At 39.6% G+C, this 20415-nt stretch overlaps 1 protein-coding gene across 1 annotated transcript in view; it reads right to left on the bottom strand.

Moving 5' to 3' along the window:
* Positions 1–20415, bottom strand: part of EGFR (epidermal growth factor receptor) — a 271109-nt gene that overhangs the window by 11507 nt on the left and 239187 nt on the right. Inside the window, exons 15-19 of the mRNA XM_040353167.1 lie at positions 12456–12613; positions 10524–10562; positions 9125–9266; positions 8092–8214; positions 6613–6711 (exon numbers count right to left, since the gene is read on the bottom strand). Of these exons, the coding sequence (XP_040209101.1) occupies positions 6613–6711; positions 8092–8214; positions 9125–9266; positions 10524–10562; positions 12456–12613 (561 nt within the window). The remainder of the gene's footprint in view (positions 1–6612; positions 6712–8091; positions 8215–9124; positions 9267–10523; positions 10563–12455; positions 12614–20415) is intronic.

The following is a 20415-nucleotide window of genomic DNA, read 5'->3' as shown; positions in this document are numbered from 1 at the left end:
TATATATTTTTTTCTTTTCGCTTTAGATCAAATATTTTGAATCTTTATTTTTTTCTGTGCCCTTGGGGATAATTTCCTTCTCTTTATGTCCTGGAGGCACACAGAAAGTGAATACAAATTTTCTCAAATAAAGGATCACCAGGACAAACAGAGAGGTCTCCACGTGGACATCAAAAAACATCTGACAGGATTTCTAATCATTCCACTAGAGAGTTTAGATCAGGGGTGCCCAACCAGTGGCCCGGGGGTCACATGTGGCCCACGGAGCCCTCTGATGTGGCCCGCGACCTCCTGCTCTGGGATGGAATACAATAGAATAGAATACTGTTATTAAAGTTACATTTATTACTAAAATCACAGTGTATTTATGGGCATATCTGTTCTGGAGTGATTACTGGGCAGCTTTTAAACTGATTACCTGCACTGAGCCCTAGACTTCTATTACCTGTGAGTTTGTTGTGCTTTCTGAAAGTGCACCACACTTACAGGATATAATAGAAGTCTTTGGCAAAGTGTAGCTAACCTGCAGGAAAGCCACAGGTGAACTGTGCTGCACGCATGGTGCAGGAAAACAACCATGCATAATTTAAGTGGCCCTCGCTCTTCAAAAGGTTGGGCACCCCTGGTTTAGATAGACTTTATTTTTTAATGCATAACTGTAATCATCTGTTTTCATTAGGCCTACCCCTTCAGCTTGCCCTTTTTGCTTTTTTTTTTAAAATGGTCCAGGTTATTACTTCTAAAGCCCGTGGGTAATCATGTATTAGCCGTTAGCCGTTAAATTTTTCCATGCACAACAGAAATGAAAATAAGAAATTGATTGCTAAATACAATACATTTTTTTTTACTTCAGGCACAAAAAGGTTCTTTATTCGACAACTAAAAAGCATGAAAAATGGCCCAAAACATAGATTTACATTTTTGTTTTCATGAGTTAAATTGTCAAAAATCAAAATCAGAAAATATGGTAAGCACATAATGAAAAATTACCTTATCTCGAATTTCACAAAAAGTTTTTACTGGTATTTCGAGAAGCCTGAAGCAAACCTGACATTTTACCAAGAACACTAATTTACCAAGAGCGCATTTACAGGCATTGCATAATTTCACGGAAACTTTGGCATGGGAAGACCTCATTGCTTAGGTTTCAGCTATTATTACTAAGTTTACTTGCAACATTTATTCTGTATTCTCTCAACAAGTGGGATATGCTAAATGTGACAAGTAACATTTATATAATCACTATATTTTGATACTATCTGACAGGGGCTCTTTACAGCTTTTAGTGGATGTGGTGCCACTGATCTCTTGGCAATGGTCCGGCAACCATGAATTGTTTGCATAACACTCAGACATCTGCAAAACTCAAGGCAGGGCTGGCACCAGGCTGCATTCCTAAGAAACATCTTCCAACACTTGTTTCAATGTGTACAACAGTCTTCCTGTTCTATAACTCTTTCCAACACATGCGGTACAACTCTAATTATTCTTTGCACAATACTCCATAATAACCACCTTATGACATATAGCTAAACAATTGCAAAATCAAATATAGTGCAAATCCATGTATGGCTACATTAGGAGGGCCCAAACAAACATATTACCATGGGAATGCATTGCCCATAGAAACCAAACCATATACTGTATTGTTTAGTGGCGTCACAGAGAGGTATATATATATATATATATATATATATTTTTTTTTTTTTATTATTAAACTTGAATTATTTATTTTGTGTTTACCGTTATTAATGAATTTATTAGAACAAAATGAACTCTTCATCTTTTGCCTATCTACATTCTTCCTATGCGTGTAAACCAGCTACTAAGAATTGTCTATTGTGCTGCTGTTTTGGTTTTCTTTTTAAATAGTACAAACCAGTAATATATTGTTAGCTGTATAATGACCATTGAAACAAAATGATTACAGGCAAGCACTATTCAAATTATTTTATTTTGTTTTGAATCGAAAGATTTACTCTGACAACCTGCATAGGACATGAGATAAAATCTCTAATGGGCACCCAGACAAAAACACATTTTTATTACACTGCAGTAGGGTGGTGTAGGGTTGAAACATCTGACAATGTTTTTATTGCTGCCCTGCCCCAGTGACAGCTGCGTACCCCATTTCCTGTACAGGTGCCACCGCAACAGGCAGTAAGGAAAACTGCTACCAGTGTAGTTAAAGGCAGAAAAAAACTTACAGAAATGTTACCTTGTACCGACTCAACCGAAAAGTTAAATAAAACTGCTTAAACTAAAACTTTAAAGTGGTTCTAAAGCAGGGGTCTCAAACTGGCGGCCCTCCAGCTGTTGCGGAACTACAAGTCCCATCATGCCTCTGCCTGTGGGAGTCGTGCTTGTAACTGTCAGCCTTGCAATGCCTCATGGGACTTGTAGTTTTGCAACAGCTGGAGGGCCACCAGTTTGAGACCCCTGTTCTAAAGGCTGAAGGTAAAACAAACTTCAGTGTGCACCCCTCAGCCCCCTAATACTTACCTAAGCCAGATCTCGATCCAGCGATGTGCATGAGAGTAGAGGCTCTCCCAGGTCTCTCCCGACTCATTGGCTGAGATAAGCCATTGGCTCTGGCTGCTGTCAATCACAGAAAACGAAGAGGGAGCAGGGGGCTAAACCGCGCTCTCTGTGTCTTATGGGGCAGTGGCTTGCTATGGGGACACTCGGCAGAAGGGAGGGACCAGAGCGGGTGAGGGGGCACTCAAAAAGAGAAGGATCAGGTCTGCTATGTGCAAAACCACTGGACACCCAGTGTAATAAGTATAACATGTTGGTATTTATAACAAAAAAAAAAGTTGTTCATCCAGCTGGAATTCTTGTGAGCTGATAACTTCTTGTACTCTCCTCCTTTGGACTGTTATCAGTTAACATTGTTCCCTGCTATCACGTTGGACAACAAAACACCTACCCATGTTATGGAGAAGAGAGGGAGGTGTTATGTAGCCCTATTACACTGTTATATAGTCCAAACACACTCACTGTCCTAAGGTGACAATGTTGCTCAGTACGGTTGCCACCCTAGAACAGGAAGTCATTTAATGGCAGGATTACCAGGTTAAAATAAATGAAAAAGAGTTTAAAGAAAAAGTAAACAAATGCAGCCACCACTTCTAAGGACCTGTAGGCTGCATTACTATCATTTTTTTTTATTGAGTTTATATATACTTTAAGTACTTAGCCAACTGACTTCCATCTAAATGTGCCTAAGAAGACACCCACTAAGGTGACTGTAAAATCTCATACATAACACTTATATAGCTGCTATAAAACGTACAGCAACCAGGTATTATGCAGAGAAAGCACCATATTTTTCTAAGAAAAGCTTCTGCTCGCTGTTTCCTGTGGGTCTAGATGAGGTGTTGGCATACTAATTTTAGAGGCAGCACATGCTGGAAAAGCCATATTTACTGCAGCCGTTCCCTTTATGGCTTTATGTTGCAAGAGGAATTGTGGGAATCAGGTGGTTGAAAGCTGGGGGAATTTAGTTTGTGGGCTGGGAAGAACATTACGTGGAGCCTGGCCAAAAAATGTAATGCTTTACAAATGTTGCACACATTTATAATACCAGAAACAGCCAGTTAGAACAAATATCCCAGCTTCTATGGGTTATGGCAAATCATCAACATTAAAAATGTGTTAGAAAGACACCTATATTTAACAACCCTTTTCCTCCGATAATTAGAATTCAATGTTATTTGATAATCTTAATTTCATCCAATATATACAATAGAAATATAAAATAAAAACATTGCTATATGTGTTTGTCAATCACACATTTTGCAAATTTAGAGGCTGATCAATTTAAATTGTAGTTTAACTCTAACCAAGATGGTAGCGCAGAGGTTAGCATTTAGCATTTCATAATTGCAATTTTGGGCTAATAATGCTGTTAGTTTCTAGTTTTTATTTAAAAGCAAAAAATAAAATACAGTATATATATTCATTATTCGGTTACTATTGTAATGTTTGATCTTGTGTATATTGTTTTTATACAGTAATATTACAAATATATTTTCCTTTTTTTTTTAGCCAGATAAATATATAATACTGCATAAGTATATTATTTAGTTTTCTATCTAGCCATGAGGTGGAGTTTACATAGTTACATAGTAGGTAAGGTTGACTAAAAACAGTAGTCCATCCAGTTCAACCTGCCGTGTAGATGTACGTGTGTCAGTGCCTATAACTATTTCTCATATCCCTGTATGTTGTGTTCTTTAAGATGCACGCCCAAGAGTATTTTAAGAATATCCTTACACCCCGCTTCCACCACCAATTGTGGAAGGGAGTTCCACATCTTTATTGCCCTGACAGTGAAAACCCCCCTGCACAGTTTAAGGTTAAACCGCTTCTCCTACAATCTCATTGTGTGGCCCCATGTCCTCTTGCACTCCCTGAGACTGAATAGTTATTTTCCAATGCTGGGATCACCATTGAGATATTTGTAAATCGATATCATGTCCCCTCTCAAGCGTTGCTTCTCCAGTGCGAATACATTTAGTACTTATAGTCGTTCCTTGTAATTGAGGTCGCCCAGGCCACTTATTAAGAGAGTTCAAAGAAGTTGCCTATTTTGAACTCTCTCCAGTTACAGCACATCCTTTCTGAGAACTGGTGACCATACCTGGTCGGAGCACACCTGATGTGGTCTAACCAGAGTTTTATATAATAGAATTATTGTTTTATCCCTGGAGTATATCCCCTTTGTTATGCATGCTAAAATTCTGCCGGCCTTGGTAGCTGCAGGTTGACTTGCTAATGCATGCTATAGTCTAGTAATCTAGTTTGTAGTAGCTAAGCTATGACTACAGCCTAAGGGAATATGAAATTAAAATTATATTGGAGGGCAATTCTGAGAGTCAGCATCATGCACCTTGGATATTTTGCGCACCTTGGATGTTTAGTGCAAGGGCAATATTGGAGGTGAAGCAAGGCATGCTTGAACTGGGTTAAAGTAGGAAGCAGAACCTGCATTTGTAGTAAAAAAAATACCTGATTTATAACTATAAACTATTCATAAAACAACATTTTGAAAATGACACATGCTGATATTATTAATTACAGCATTGTTCCACCCTAAAAAAAATTCTTATCAGACTCCTGGAAACCTATAAAAAACTTTTGGAGGAAAACTATTTTTTTACTTACCAGAATCACCCTGTTGCTATGTAGTCCTCCTAATCTGCCACTTCCTGGTCCACGGCGCTCCTAGGTCACTTCCTCTCTCGCCTGTGCTCCTGGGAAATGATGACACATCATTTCCCAGGAGTCTGTGGGCAGTACTGTGATCAAAAATCACGTTATTTCCTGACAGGAAATTACACGATTTAGGGTGGATCACAACGCCGAGATGTGTTTATCTATGTTGCTATAACAATGGGGCGGGACCTTCCTCCATCGCCGCATGTTGTTATGACAACCTTAGAAACAATCGGCGCTACAGCCGCCATTGAATAGCGCATGCACGAGATCGAGAGATGCATGCTGGTTATCCAGCATGCACCTCTCCAAAGCAAACCAGGAAGAGATATCGATTGGGCTTCACATGCCCACAATAAAGATGGAAACAGCCAGAACAGGAGGGAGAATATATTCAGTAAGTGATTTATATTTTTAATAAATACATGAGGAAATTTGGCTAAACGTTATTGTATTTAATTAGTACTAATGCTAGGATCAATAAAAAAAATAAAACATTTGGGCTGGAACTGCTTTACTTTTAAATTAACTACATTGTGGTGAGTGACAACAGTCACTCTAACAATTTATTTGAAAAGAAAGGATTGATTTATTAAAGACAAATAGACTTTGCAGGTGCAGGTGCTCCAGAGCTTAGTAAATGAGGTAATGCTTCAATAAAAAACAGCATTTTTGCTTGCACATGATTGGATGATGGAAGTCAGGAGACCTTATTTACTAAGCTCAAAAGCAGCTGCACTTGCAGAATGCACAGCCTATTTCCCTTTAGTAAATCAACCCAATGTGTTATATATTGTAACTAACAATTGCTATAATGCAAAAAAAAACAAAAAAAAAACAAAGAGAACCCTGTAAAATACATGTGTTTCTGAATCTGCATTTTATTACACTGCAAACAAAGAAGTATTCATTTTCCATAGTATTGTGTAGCAGGCTTGACGTAGTGTATGGAATAAAGCCATATAACCTTCCTCTGAAAACATAGCTTTTGCACCCTCTCCACTTCGATCTGCTGAAATATGAACAAAACCGAGTCTTGTCTGAAACTATTTACCTTGGAAATGGCAAAGGTACATTGTGATCTAATGGAAGTATGCCTGGAATTTGGTCGCAATTCATTGAAAAATGCCCTTCCCAAAAACAGCCTATGGGAATCTGGGAATTGTGGTTACCAAAAGCTACAAGCGGGAACTGCAACTTGTTTAATTTGTCATTAAACCAGAAGGCTTATGAAAGCATAACATTGTTTAACTAAGTTTAAAACAATTAATAAAGAGAATAGTTATATGATTTGAATAAAAAGAAGAGCTGGCCTTAATTTAATTATAAAGGTTAATGTTTGGCACACTGAAAATGTTTGGTCAAAATGTCCACCATGACTAAGATACTTACATCCAAGATTTCCTTGTTGGCTTTTGGTGATGTGGCCTCCCGTAATTCCTTAATCGCTACAGGAATTTTTATGCTTTCTCCTTCAGGAATCCAGAGTCCCTGATTATTACACACATACATTTTATTAGTAATGTTAACACTAAACAAATTATACATTTGCTAATAATGTGACTATAGATTTTATGTTGGAAAAAATACATCTTGTGAAAACATTTGATTTAGGAGAACCAAAGCAAAAATGTTGTTCCAAGCGTCACAAACCATTTTTAAAACCTGTCGGGAATCTCTAGTTTACCACCCCTATGCTTACTTTTAGGCCTCGTACACACGACCAGTTTCCTCGGCAGAATCCATCAAGAAACTTGGTGGGAGAGTTTTTTTGCCGAGGAAACTGGTCGTGTGTACATTTTTCATCGAGGAAACTGTTGAGGAACTCGTCGAGCCAAAAAGAGAGCAAGTTCTAATTTTCCTAAACGGGAATGGAGAAAATTGGCTCGTCGAGTTCCTCGACAAGCCTAACAAGAACTCGACGAGGAAAACGATGTGTTTCGCCCGCCGAGTTCCTCGGTCGTGTGTACGAGGCCTTACAGCTGCCGCCCACCAACTTTGATTCTTTTTACCAATCTCTTAACAGTCTGGTACAGGTAGTCCTTGAGTTACAAACATCTGACTTACATATATGACTCATACTTAAGAACGGAGTAAGTGTAACGTGACGCTTGTCCCGGAAACCGCCAACCGGTCATCTCGCTGCTTTCCGCATGCTGCCACCTACTTTTTGGCGGACCTGTCAGTAATCTCTCATCACGGCATGGCCAGTTAACCCTTTCCTATGGTATTCAAAACTATTTATTTGGCTGGGGTTACAAAAATGTAGCTATTCCAACTTACATACAAATTCAACTTAAGAACAAACCTACAGACTCTATCTTGTTTGTAACCCGGGGACTGCCGGGGATTGCCCGGGACTGCCTGTACTTGGGGCTTCAAAGGATCATGTGACACACAATCTGTTTTTCCAATATGTAACAATTATGGCCTTGAAGGGCAAACACCAGAATTCAGAACTATCACATATGGCTAGAAAACATGCAATTCCGTGCAATGATTGATAATAATGGGTACTGGTAACAACTACTGATTGTTTTGGAAGCACAGTGATGTGGATCTATGTTGTAATAAATATAAGTATTGGAAAGGAGAGTGCCTAATAAATAATATGAGCAGAATGAGGGTTTAACTTCTTGACAGGTCTACATAAGAGTTGCTAATATCTGGTGTCTCTAAAGTGCTTTATCACCATATACGTTTTCCCTATTGTAAAAAAAACTATATTAAACAGTTTTTCTTCATCATACACACACACACACATATATATATATATATATATATATATATATATATATATATATATATATATATATAGATATATATAGATATATATATATATATATACTGTATATAAAAATTTGACCTTACCTGAAATACTGTGCCAAATGCTCCAGATCCGAGTACCTTGATTTTCTTGAACTCTGTCTCTTTCAGAATTCGAAGTAGTGCTTGGTTAGGTGCTTCACCACTCGGTGTGATAGGTTCCACAAGCTAGAATTAGACACACTACTGTTAAAAATCAACTGTTTATTTTTTGGTTTCAGCATGACCCAAGTCAGTTTATCTAATAAAGTATTAACATGCTGTATGCAATAATGTACACCTATTACAGAATTGTCAAGTCATATATCATTTGTTTATCACTTGTTATAATAAATGTAATATATTTCTATCAGGACCAACAAACCTACCTTTAGAGATCTAGTGTACTGGAAATCATTTGTGCACAGAGGAAATTCTGACTATCGGTCAGTAGGGGGACCCTTCACAAGAAGAACAGTGAGGTGCGGGTGGGCGTATGCTACGGATGTCAGTCTGAAGTGGAGATTTCCATTATTGCACATTCAAGGTTTTGGAGCTTCTATCTAAGTTTATATAATCTGTTAACATTTGTATCGATCTACCTTATATTAAAGTGATTGTAAAGGCTTGTTTTTTATTCTATTAAAATAAAAAACATGTTATTTTATCCCCAATCCTCCTCTTTTTGGGTCCCCCACTGGCGTTCTGGGCTCCACCCATGCCAAGTGCCCCTATAGCAAGCCGCTTGCTGTGAGGGCACATGTGCATGCTTGCTCCCAAACCCCAATCTGTGTGTCCATAGTACAAAGAGAAAGGAACTGGGCATCGCCCCCCGCTCCTTGACACTGGCTCTGATTGACAGTCGCTGGAGTCAATGGCTCCTGCTGTATCTAAGCCAATGAGGAGCAAGAGAGCTGAGACATGGCTCTCATGCACATCGCTGTATCGAGAACAGGATCAGGTATGTGTTTAAAGGGGGCTGTGGGGGAGTTGCATGCAGAAGGTATGCAGTAAGGTACAAAACCTTTTGACTTTACAACCGCTTTAAAATGTGCACATGTATAATTACATAATATAGACAACTTTGTTTACTACTCACCTCTCTTTCTTGAAGTAATCTGCGCACAGTGCGTTTTCTGTTAATTCGATTTCTACGGATGAAGAAGAATGCAACAAGGGCAAGCACAACAGCTGCAAGGATGCCACCAACTACACCAGCAGCAATGTATGCCACTTTGGATCTGAAAAAAAAAAGTTTACTCAATTTACAAACAATGTACATTGTTGCAGTTACTAAAATCTGTTTTATTACATTATTGACAAGTTTTAATCTTCTATTTTGTGGGATTCATTAATGCTAAGCATAATAGACTAAGTCCCTAGCAACCAATCAGATTGGTCTCTTTTGGGGAGCATGATGCCCAGAGTTGGACTTTTTTGTTTTCAAATTATAAGCAGATTTTTTTTAATTAAAATACCACACCTTTATAGACATTTGAAGGAGTGCCAACATTAATAATAAAGTAAAGAACTGGGGTACGGTACTTTTGTCCCAACAGAGTGGAGAGGAGTTTTTTCTGTTAGGCTGAAATGGTAGCATAGAAAAGCTTGGGATACACAAGCTTCATATAAAACGTTTTGAATTTTATTACAATAGCAATTAAAACCACCTGATTTTGCCACTCATGGGAAATAGCCCTTATTATTCATGCCTATTTTTTTTTTTAACACACCGCAACTGTGTAGCATTGTGACTGAAGCTTTTTTAGACAATTAAAGCGGGGTTCCGGGCATAATTTTTTTTTGGAAAGTTAAAATTAATTACATTAAATATTCCCTAAAACATATAAATAACTAATAAATGTCTTATTAATAATTTTTAATAATACATATGATTTTTCTATATAAATAACTCTGCAATCAATCCAGTAATCATTGCAAACACTTGCCTTATATCCTTTAGCTCATGTTGTGGCCGTTTCCATCATATGTGTGGGCATGTGAAGCCCAGTTCCTGTTTCTTCCTGGTTTTCATGGAGAGGTGCATGCTGGGGTAACCAGCATGCACTTCTCGATCTCGCGCATGCGCCGTAGAACGGCGCTCGTAGCGCAGTTAGTTAGCTGTGATCCCCCTTAATCGCGTAATTTCCTTTATGCAAATAACGCGATTTTTCGGCAGAGGAAAGCACACAGACTCTTAGGAAATGATGACACTCATTTCCCAGGAGGCCACTCGGCTTAAGAAGGGGAGAAGACACACCGCGGTCCAGGAACTAGGCAGATTAGAAAATCTGCCTAGTAACAACAATTTAGAGGCAAGAATTGTTTTTGTTTTTACATAATGTTTTAGTGTATATTACAGGGAAGCTATTGTGATGGAGTAAAATTTTAGGGTGGACCTCCGCTTTAAATCTACAAAAAATGACCGACAACATCTCTGCTTGTAAGGACAGGAATACAGAACTGCAGGATTTAACCAAATAATTTGAGAGTCTTACCCAGGAGGTTTACAACCTTCAACACCTGGGCCTGTGCACCTGTTGAAACAAAATACAATTACTTTTGATTTCCTAATAATTACTATTGCAACAATTTTTCAAAGCAATGGAAAAAAAAAAAAACAGAAGTAGCAACTGCTCCTGTGCTCATGGTCTGAAGGTGGCCCAGCTCTGACCTTGATGTGATGACTATTTATAAAGTAGAAAGCTACCATTTGTCAGCTCTTTAAAATATTAACAGCTGATTTTTCTTTTTAATAAAGTATTAAACAGAAAGCAGAGAAATAAAGGGCCAGATTCACAGCAGAGATACGACGGAGTATCTATGATACGCCGTCGTATCTCTCAGAGTATCTATGGGGCTGATTCATATAATCAGTTACGCATAGATATCCCTTAGATCCGACAGGTGTAATTGTTTTACACTGTCGGATCTTAGGATGCAGTACCGCGGCCGCCGTTGGGGGGAGTTTGCGTCATAAACCAGCGTCGGGTATGCAAATTAGGAGTTACGGCGATCCACGACGTTTTTTCGCGTTCGCTACGTCGCTGCTAGTCTAGTTTCCCGTCGCAAATTTAGTCGTCGTTTTGGGTGCCCTAACTTTACACAGCACACGTATGTGCTGTATAAAGTATGGCCGTCGTTCCCGCGTCGAAATGTAAAAATTCACGTCGTTTGCGTAAGACGTCCGGGAATACGGAAGTACGCTACGCACATCGCCGTTCGAAAAAATGACGTCACTTCGCGCAAAGCACGGCGGGAATTTCGAAACGGAGCATGCGCAGTAGGTCCGGCGTGGGAGCGCGCCTAATTTAAATGGCACACGCCCATTTAAATTACGCGGGCTTACGCCGGAGGCCGCCAGCGTAGGTTTTCATTGCAAGTGCTTTGTGAATCAGGCACTTGCGATGAAAACTTGCGGCGGTGTAACGTATCTTCGATACGTTACGCCGCCGCACTTCTACGTGAATCTGGCCCAAAATGCCTGACAATAATGAATTGCTGATGGCCAATGGGGGCAAAGCGTGAAAAGGTTATTTCAGCTGCTTAGAAGAGCTTTCATTGGAGAGATGTCATAAGGCCAAAAGCGTAACTATAACCATAGTAGAAAAATAGTTGCTAAGGACCCCAGAAGCACAGGGGGCCCAGAGCTGACACACCATGACTTATACAGGCAGCAATAGCATTTGGAGAATATATTTGCATAAAATAAATGTATATAATTTTAGAACTTCTTTACAAATTGCTTTAAAAGCAAATATTATTCTAGATCACTAGAGAAATTTCCTTTAAGATATATTGGTCCTCTTAATGGTTCTACTATGGGCTCCCATCACACACAGTTATAGCCCAGTATAGGGTCTCTTATTTAAATTTGCATTAAATGTTGCAAAGCTCACATACATTCAATACCTGATTTTAATTTACAGCCACAGGTCAGAAAGCAAATATTTCTATATAATCATCCATGTGAAAAAATAATTAATTCAAAAAGATCTACATTTGTGTGAAACTGAACATTCTTATATATATGTTTTGTAAAACAGCCAGCAGAGGGCAGCAGTGTCCAGGACACTCAAATGTACGTATTGCTGCCAAGAGTTATAATTTGGAATTTGATTTTGATATCTCAATAAAAAAAAAAAAAAATCTTAATACACTTACAAACGTGGGTTTCTGACCACCATGTATGTATTATCACTTAGGGACAAGATTAAAATGAGAGGATATATAGCGTCAAACAGTGTAAATTATATATTTTGGACTAAAATTAAAGTAATATCACAACTCCAAATAATCTGATGACTTTATTTGTACAGTAAGGCTTAGTGATAGTAGATGTTCATTATGCATAAATCACATGCGACCAATGAGGTACTCTTGAGATCCAGGAGCTGCATTTTTCATGTCAATCTACAGTTTGAACTCACCCCAACTTGCATTCTGGGCTGCAGAGCTGACAATTTCCATTCTGATCAGGATATTTTGAGAAAATGGCAGTATTTCCATCGTAGAAAGCAGGAGGACAGGTTTTGACGCAAGTGTCATCATCGATGTAATGAGCACATTTTATACATTGATCTGCACCCTGAAAATAAGTCAGTGAAAAAGATTCAGTGCAACAAAACGTGTGAATAACTTTCATTCATTTTTTTTCTGCTTAACTGACCACATGCAAAAAACATGGTTCACTTATACATGAAATAGCTTAATAGATAAATAATTAATAAAAATAAATATACATCAACACAATGTGGTTGATTTACTAAAACTGGAGGGTACAAAATCTGGTGTAGCTCCACATGGTAGCCAATCAGCTACTAACTTCAAATTGTTAAATTAAGCTTTGACAAAAAAACAAACAAACCTGGAAGCTGATTGGTTTCTATGTAGAGCCGCTGCAAATTTTGCACTCTCCAGTTTTAGTAAATCTCCCCCAATATTTCATGACATTTAAATTAGACAGTGCAAAAATAACCATAATTTAAATAAGCCTAGAATGTTATTTTTCATTAAATTCAATTTAAGCCCTAACATTTTAGTTTTCTGTTTATCTAACACAACTTTGTAAATGACTGTTTCTGCTGTGTTTTCATCATGTTTTGCCTCTGATTGATGCTGATCTCCTTCAGCCACATCCTGTCCACATGCACCCGCTTCAGCATTATCCGCACATCATTGCTCTGTGCAGTCTGTCTGATCGAAAAATTGACGCAACCACAACTGCGACAAAGATACACATGAAAAGATGCGCGCACAATATTCTGATATACAATACACACAAAAATGAATAATATGTCTTAAGTTTCAGGAAAAAAACTTTCCACGGCCCCCTGTGTATAACACTGAGGCACAGTTTACCCTCTATTTTCAGGGTAAAAAAGTGAGTGTACAGTACAAACTTCTTGGCTTTTCCAAACACACCCAGCAAAGACCTGCATAGAACTGTTTCTAAACATGTACCCAACCTGGCATATGAACCCTGTACTCTACTACAACCACTTTATTTATATTTTTGCACCAACATCCAAACTAGAAGGCTCTTTTCTTAAAACATACCTCCCAACTTTCTGAAATGATAAAGAGGGACACCTTTTAGCACACAGTATGAAGGCAAAGGACCGGTCCCTGCCATGGTCCCAGTTACATGGACCACAAAGATTCTAATATGCAGAAAATGATTGGCTAAACCATACAAGTGCTTTTTGACCTATATTTTCCTTCATATTGGCTCTTCAATAACTAATATATTAATATAGAGGTTAGATACAAATTTTAGTGCAGCATACCACAGTTTGTAATAAAATAGTACATCTTTTATAGAGATATACACATCAGACTAAAAAGGAGGGACAACAGAGGCCGCACCCTGGGGGCGGGGCCAAGTCCTGTACTCTGCGGCTATGGGAGCTAAATATAGGACTCGGGAGTGTGCCTGCAAGGTAACCCCCTTGGGAGAGCGCTTCCCAGAGGGGGTTGTCTGAGGCGGGGAGGAGCGAAGAGAGCCGCCAGGGGACCCCAGCAAACGCAGTTTGGGGCCACTCTGTGTAAAACTAGCTGCACAGTGGAGGTAAGTATGACATGTTTGTTATTTAAAAAAAAAATGCAAACCTTTACAACCACTTTTAGCAAAGTGCCCACAATAGACTGCACAGATAAGAGATTGCTCCTGTTAGACTGGCAGTACCAGATACTGACCATCTTAGATTGGTATACTCACTCCTACTACCGTGATTGCCGGTAGCTTCTGGATCCTGTGCCAAGCAGCTATGTTGCTGCTTATGTAACACAGGCAGACGCCCACTTGTCACGGGCGCTATTCAGGGAAGACTATCTCAATGAATGTAAAGTGTTCCCTCTTAGGACAAGGTGGAGATTGTGATTTCACAACTCCACCTCATCCAATCAAAGAATGCTCTGTATCCCTTATAAGAAAATGCAAGGTGATCCCTGAATGGCACTTGCCATGGGACCTGGTAGCTAGTGGAGATCACTGGAGCAGTCACATTACTTAGTCTAGCAGAGCTTTTCCGGTCACTGGCACTGGGTGTAATGACCTTTCTCATGCATACCTTCCACAGGGGTCAGGGATACATTTGTATTATTATTATACCTAACATATTTGACTTTTCTATGTGGTTCTGCAACACCAACTACGTGCTAGCTAGCGCATACCACAAATCTCTACAAAGTTCTATATGATTTACACTCCCCTGGACCAAAAACCACTTCAAGTGGTGTTGTACCATAACTTATATAAAAAAAAGCCATTAACAGTCTTTTTAGTAAACAAACGTAAATACTGTAATATTGATAAATCAATCCCACCAGTTGCAGCTCACACCGTAAAGTGATTCTACTCCACCCTTTAACAAAATTGCATAAATAAAAGATGTATCGCAAATTCTAATTATTAACACCACATATAAAATAACCTAAAGGGGTTGAAAACCCTTGTGGTTTTTCACCTCAATGCATTCTATGCATTGAGGTGAAAAACCTCTGCAGTGCAGCAGCCCCCCAGTGCCCCCGTTTAACTAACCTGAACCCTCTTTTTGTCGCACTGGGGACTAGCACACCAGCTATGTCTTGTATCCTGATTGGCTAGATTGATAGCAGCACAGCCATTGGCTCCCGCTGCTGTTAATCAAATCCAATCACGCGGGTGCCGAGGGCAGGGCCGAGTACTGCTGTCTGTGTCAATAGATGCAGCATGGATCACAGGCTGTTTTTATTTATTTTAAAATCAATTGTACGGAGAGCACTATTAGTTTTTATTCTTTTGTATGTGATTGTCCATATCAGAGGCAAGTGGAGGAGATAAGGACTGCATTTGGGAAACGCTCTGAGCAGTAGCCCATGAGGTGGCAAAAGTGCATTTGGCCCTTGACTAACAATTAGGGTCTTATCTGGAGGCGTCAGCCGTTCAGATGTCTGAAGTTCTACTGGCGGGTGCCGTGAGGTCCAGTCCAGCTGTCTGAAAAGCGCTTACTTATAATAGTCTTGTGAGTAGGATAATTGCTTTTTATTCTGTTTAAATAAAACATTTTAAGTGGTAATGCACAAGGTCGGTGCGCCCTCCTTTCTTTTCTTTTTCTTTTTGCCTTATGAACACCCTTTGTTCTGTGGAGGGCTGCAAGACTTCAGACTTTGCCGTTAGACTATACTGCTGTACCCGGTTTGGCGAAACACCAGAGCGCAGGAGGTTTTTGTCTTATCTGGAGGTAAGCATATACTGTATTAAGCATGGGTGGTTCTTGCATGCAGATCATGGGTGAATTATTAGTTGAATATTTTTGGAGCATGTGGACAGCAATGGTTAGTGGACATGTTTGAAAATCAATTTTCTCTTAATTTCTTTGGACTTTATGTTGGGACATTTAAGTTATGTTATATGTAGTTTATATACCATGGTTTGCTCCATTCATTTATATGACTCTAAAGCCATCAGGGATCTCGGGAGAAAGGCATTTGGTATGGTTTAACTTCAAGGCTAGACAGTTATTTCCAACATTGAAACGGACATCTTTGAGCAAATATGTACAAATAAGTAAATTTTGTGTCTGCTTCATGTGTGCATATGTGACCATTGTTTATTATACTTGTCTGTGGCCAAAAGGACTCTATGCCCCCTTTATAATTATGTCTCTTGTAGTTTGTAGGGCATACAGTTATGTTATTTTAAAATAAAAATCAGTCATCACTTTTCTATTTGAGTATAACCACATACTAATAAATATAACAAATGGGAAATTATGAATACCTTTCATGAAAGGATGGTGAGTAATCCCTGAACTGGTTAATTCTTTTCACCATGGTCTGACACAGCGTGATGCAGATAATGCTTTAGACATCTGGTGTTCCAAATTTGTCCAGATGTTTGTCTTCAGCATTACAGCTCTGTACTGCGCTCCACAGAAAGCAATGCGTAATACTATCTACTTCCTGGGCTGATTTAATACTTCCCATTGATCAGCAGTACAGTCTTATCAACTTCCCAGAAAAAATATGAAACGCAATTTGAACTGTGTTTGTAGGATAAGATAAAAGGATTTCAACTGGAAGTAGATGGAAGACCATATCCAGCAGACAGACAATATAAAGTTTGTAATAAAGAATATTTTTTAAAACTGTGTTACTAAAAAAAACGAAAAAAAAACCCTCACTTTCCAGGCATTTCTTAGTAGACCGCTTTAGCTATGTAGATTGGTTTACATCATCAAAGTGCTGTAAACTACTATTGCTGCCCTTCTATGGCAAATGCTTGTCACTGGGTAAGAGCAAGCATGTAGCTAGTGAAGGCAGAGGGAAGTCAGAACTTTAGAAGTTTATACCTGTTTCAGGTCAGTCACTCGGAAAACGTTTTAGCCTAGGTATCAACAAAATAGCCAAGCAACTTGCAGAACTAGCAGTCCTGCATTGTACGGGAGGACAGCAGTGTTGCCAACCATCCGTATATTTATGGACAGTCCGGAAAAATGGGTACTTTTTCCCCCACCGTTCCTAAATGTCTGTGGTTGTGGGAATGTGCCAGTAAAAAAAGCCGAGATCGGTTTGGCTTGAAACTGCGCATGGAGATTGGAGGCAGGGGGTAATTGGAGGCAGGGGATGAGGGTGGCTGCGGTGGCACCGCAGTGGGGGATAGAGGCAGAGGGCAATGGAGGCAGGGGGAGATTGGAGGCAGGGAGTGTTAGTGTCAGGGGGTGTTAGTGGCAGGGGGTGATTGGAGGCAGGGGGTGTCGGTGGCACTGCAGAGGGGGATGGTGGCATCGCAGAGGGTGGGGATGGAGACAGGGGTTGTTGGTGGCACGGCAGAGGGGGATGGAGACAGGGGACGATGGAGGCAGGGGGTGATTAGAGGCAGGGGAGTTTGGAGGCAATTGCAATTGGAGGCAGAGGGAAATTGGAGGCAGAGGGAGATTGGAGGCAGAGGGAGATTGGAGGCAGGGGGAGATTGTGGCACCGCAGAGGGGGGTGAAGGCAGGGGGTGTTGGTGGCAGAGGGGGATGGAGGCAAGGGGTGATGTGACTAAATAATTTTCCCTTATTATATCGAAAATAACAAAAATATGTTTTTTTACCTTAATATCTACCTTTAATCACATTGCTATTTGCCTAGCGTACTTGTTTGTAACCTAAATACTGAAATTTGCACCTAAAATGTAATTTAGTAACTTTTGTGAAATGCCAGTAAAAACGTGGCTGCGTCAGTAAATTTCGGGGGTGCCGTGCCAGTAAATTTCAATCTGGTAGGTTGGCAACACTGGAAGACAGCAAGATCTCACCCACACGCTGCAGTGCTAGATAGCAGAGAAGAGTGAGGAATACAGTAAGCATTTGTACATTTTCTCTCGCCTTCCAGACAAGTGTGACCCCAATCCATGTGTAAATTTAAAAGCAGCTTGGTGATGGAGGTAAGGACCCCCATATGTAAATTTTCTTCATAAAACAGCAACTTATATTTTTTTCAGAAATAAATGGTAGGATGGGAATGCAGTGAATTATTAAATTGACAATGAAAAGCAAATGAGACCAGTTTTATAAGGGTGTTTTTGTTGTGATAGCTAGAGGTTAATTTTTTTCCATGGTTAGATGCAATGGCTATGTGTCTTTTTCCTATGTACCCAAGTAAGTATGCCTAAGGATAGTAACACATGGATCAGTCAATTTGTATTTCAAGTACTTATTTAGCACCATCAATTTACTCTATTTAGCGCTTTACATATACATTCATATCAGTCCCTGCCCACAAGGAGCTTACAAACTAAGGTCCCTAAATCACATTCATACTAGGGCCAATATAGACAGGATCCAATTAGCCTACAGCATGTCTTTGGGGTGTGGGAGGGAACCCACACAGGCACAGGGAGAACATACAATCTCCAGGCAGGTAATGTCATGGTCAGAATTCGAACCAGCAACCCTTTTGCTGCCCTATTCAAGGAGCAGTACCATTTGGGTTGTATAAAGTGAAATTCCAGTCAAAACTAAAGCTAAACCTACTCTCTGACACTATCTAAGCCTAATCTATCTAACCCTCTAAGGCAAAAATCGCTATAATTACTTTTTTTGTAACCACGCCGATCTGGTCTCCAGCGGGGGATACTGTGTGCAGGAGAGAAATGGATAATGGCTGTGAAATGCCTGGGAACTGACATCACCCATAGAGTTACTATGGGACTTCTGTTGTCAGGTGCCTCTCCAGCACATTCCTACACACAGAAGCCGCCATTGACAGCTCAGTGTGGGGCTAGACCAGAGCAACTGCAGGACAGGTAAGTACAGCGATTTTTGCTTTACAGGTCTAGATAGTCTGACTATGCTTCCTCTTTCCACCTAGGTGCTCCATTCATGGAAGCTGTACTACGGCTTCTATGAATAGAGCAAATGGGTTAAAAGTAGGCAACATAGTTGGGCTCTCTTAATGAGAGCCTGTGACAGCTCCTTAGCTGTTGTAACCGCCACCGCACCGGAAGATTACAGTGCGTGTGGGGGGGGGGGGGTGCAGGGATGGAGGAGTATTTCAATTGAAAGAAGAGGAAATAGCACAAGGGACACATCCTACTGACTGTAAGTTATGTCCCTTGAGCTGATTTTTCTGTTTTTGATTTTAGATATACTCAGGTATTAGATGGGATTTTAAAGAACCCACCCATAAAGTAACATGGAAAAAATCCCTGAGAACATACATTCATAAGAAGGGAACCATATAGGAGACACAACACAGCGGACAGGAGAAAAGTCACTTTGGAAAATAACAATGATCACATAATTAGGAAGCAAAGAGACCGGTTCCTAAACTTCTCTACAAGACAATAGGGGTGCAGCCCAATCTCTAAGCGCAGTGTTCTCACAGCTTAACTGAAAGCTAGGTCATTTCTGATAGAGAATCATATTTTCAGGTCACACTGCACTACCCAATTTCTTCAGTAGGTGGTGCAGAAGGTAACATCTGAAATTTAAAGCATCTATACAAAAAATACCTCCAAGACCTAAACAAGACATATACCCTTTCGTGTTACTACAGAAAAGGGGCACAAAGAGACAGGATCTTTCAGTTTTCCTGGAAGTCCACAATAAAAACAACACATTCATAAGCACTTCCTATAGGCAGAAGGGTTCATTGTGTATACAGGTGTGTTCTGACATGTTGGATATTCTTTGCAAGTCCACCAATTATTATCTTCTCTCCATAGAAACCCTTTTATCATGTTCAGTATGTGCTACGTATGTCGGTCAGCATAGTTGGAGAGAAGATTGTGGTTGGCTCCACTGGTGGTTTGATTACGAGAAGCAGATTTCCCACGGTCAATCGCTTACTGTGAGAAACCTGTGAAAGTATGGCCACCCTCATATTCCTCATTGTATTTCTATTTTTCACTTGAACTCATGTGATCTAGGCAAGTGGTGGTAGATATTCTGTGAAATTAATACTAATATGGTTTGAGTTAGAGCAATCCATATCTAATGTTACTGATTTAATCTCTCCATGATTCAGTGATAACTAAAAGAAAGGCAAATCGTTCTTGTTAAATACAAATACAGTTCACTTCATCTGCTTTCCCACAATCCTTATGAGAAACAGATCTTTCACACATATAAAACACACTTAGTCAATCAGTTTTTATTTTCTCATCAACATACAACAAAAAGGAATCAAATTAAAACCTTCTTGGAAATCCTGATCTGAAAGCCCTAAAGCCTAAATATGTGATATGTATTTGGAAAGAGCCATTGTGTCAATATAAATAAACAGCTAAATTAATGACTGAACCCACCACAACCTCTTTTTCCCTTTGCTCGGGCCTATTGAGCCCAGATGTGCAACAATATTTGCAAAGAAAATAAAATAATAATAAAAAAAGTAATGAAAAACAGTCATCCATCCTGT

Source organism: Rana temporaria, chromosome 5 (genome assembly GCF_905171775.1).
Source record: "Rana temporaria chromosome 5, aRanTem1.1, whole genome shotgun sequence".
NCBI lineage: Eukaryota > Metazoa > Chordata > Amphibia > Anura > Ranidae > Rana > Rana temporaria.
Note: the sequence above shows the minus strand (reverse complement) of the source record. Positions and strands in the feature narration are given on the sequence as shown.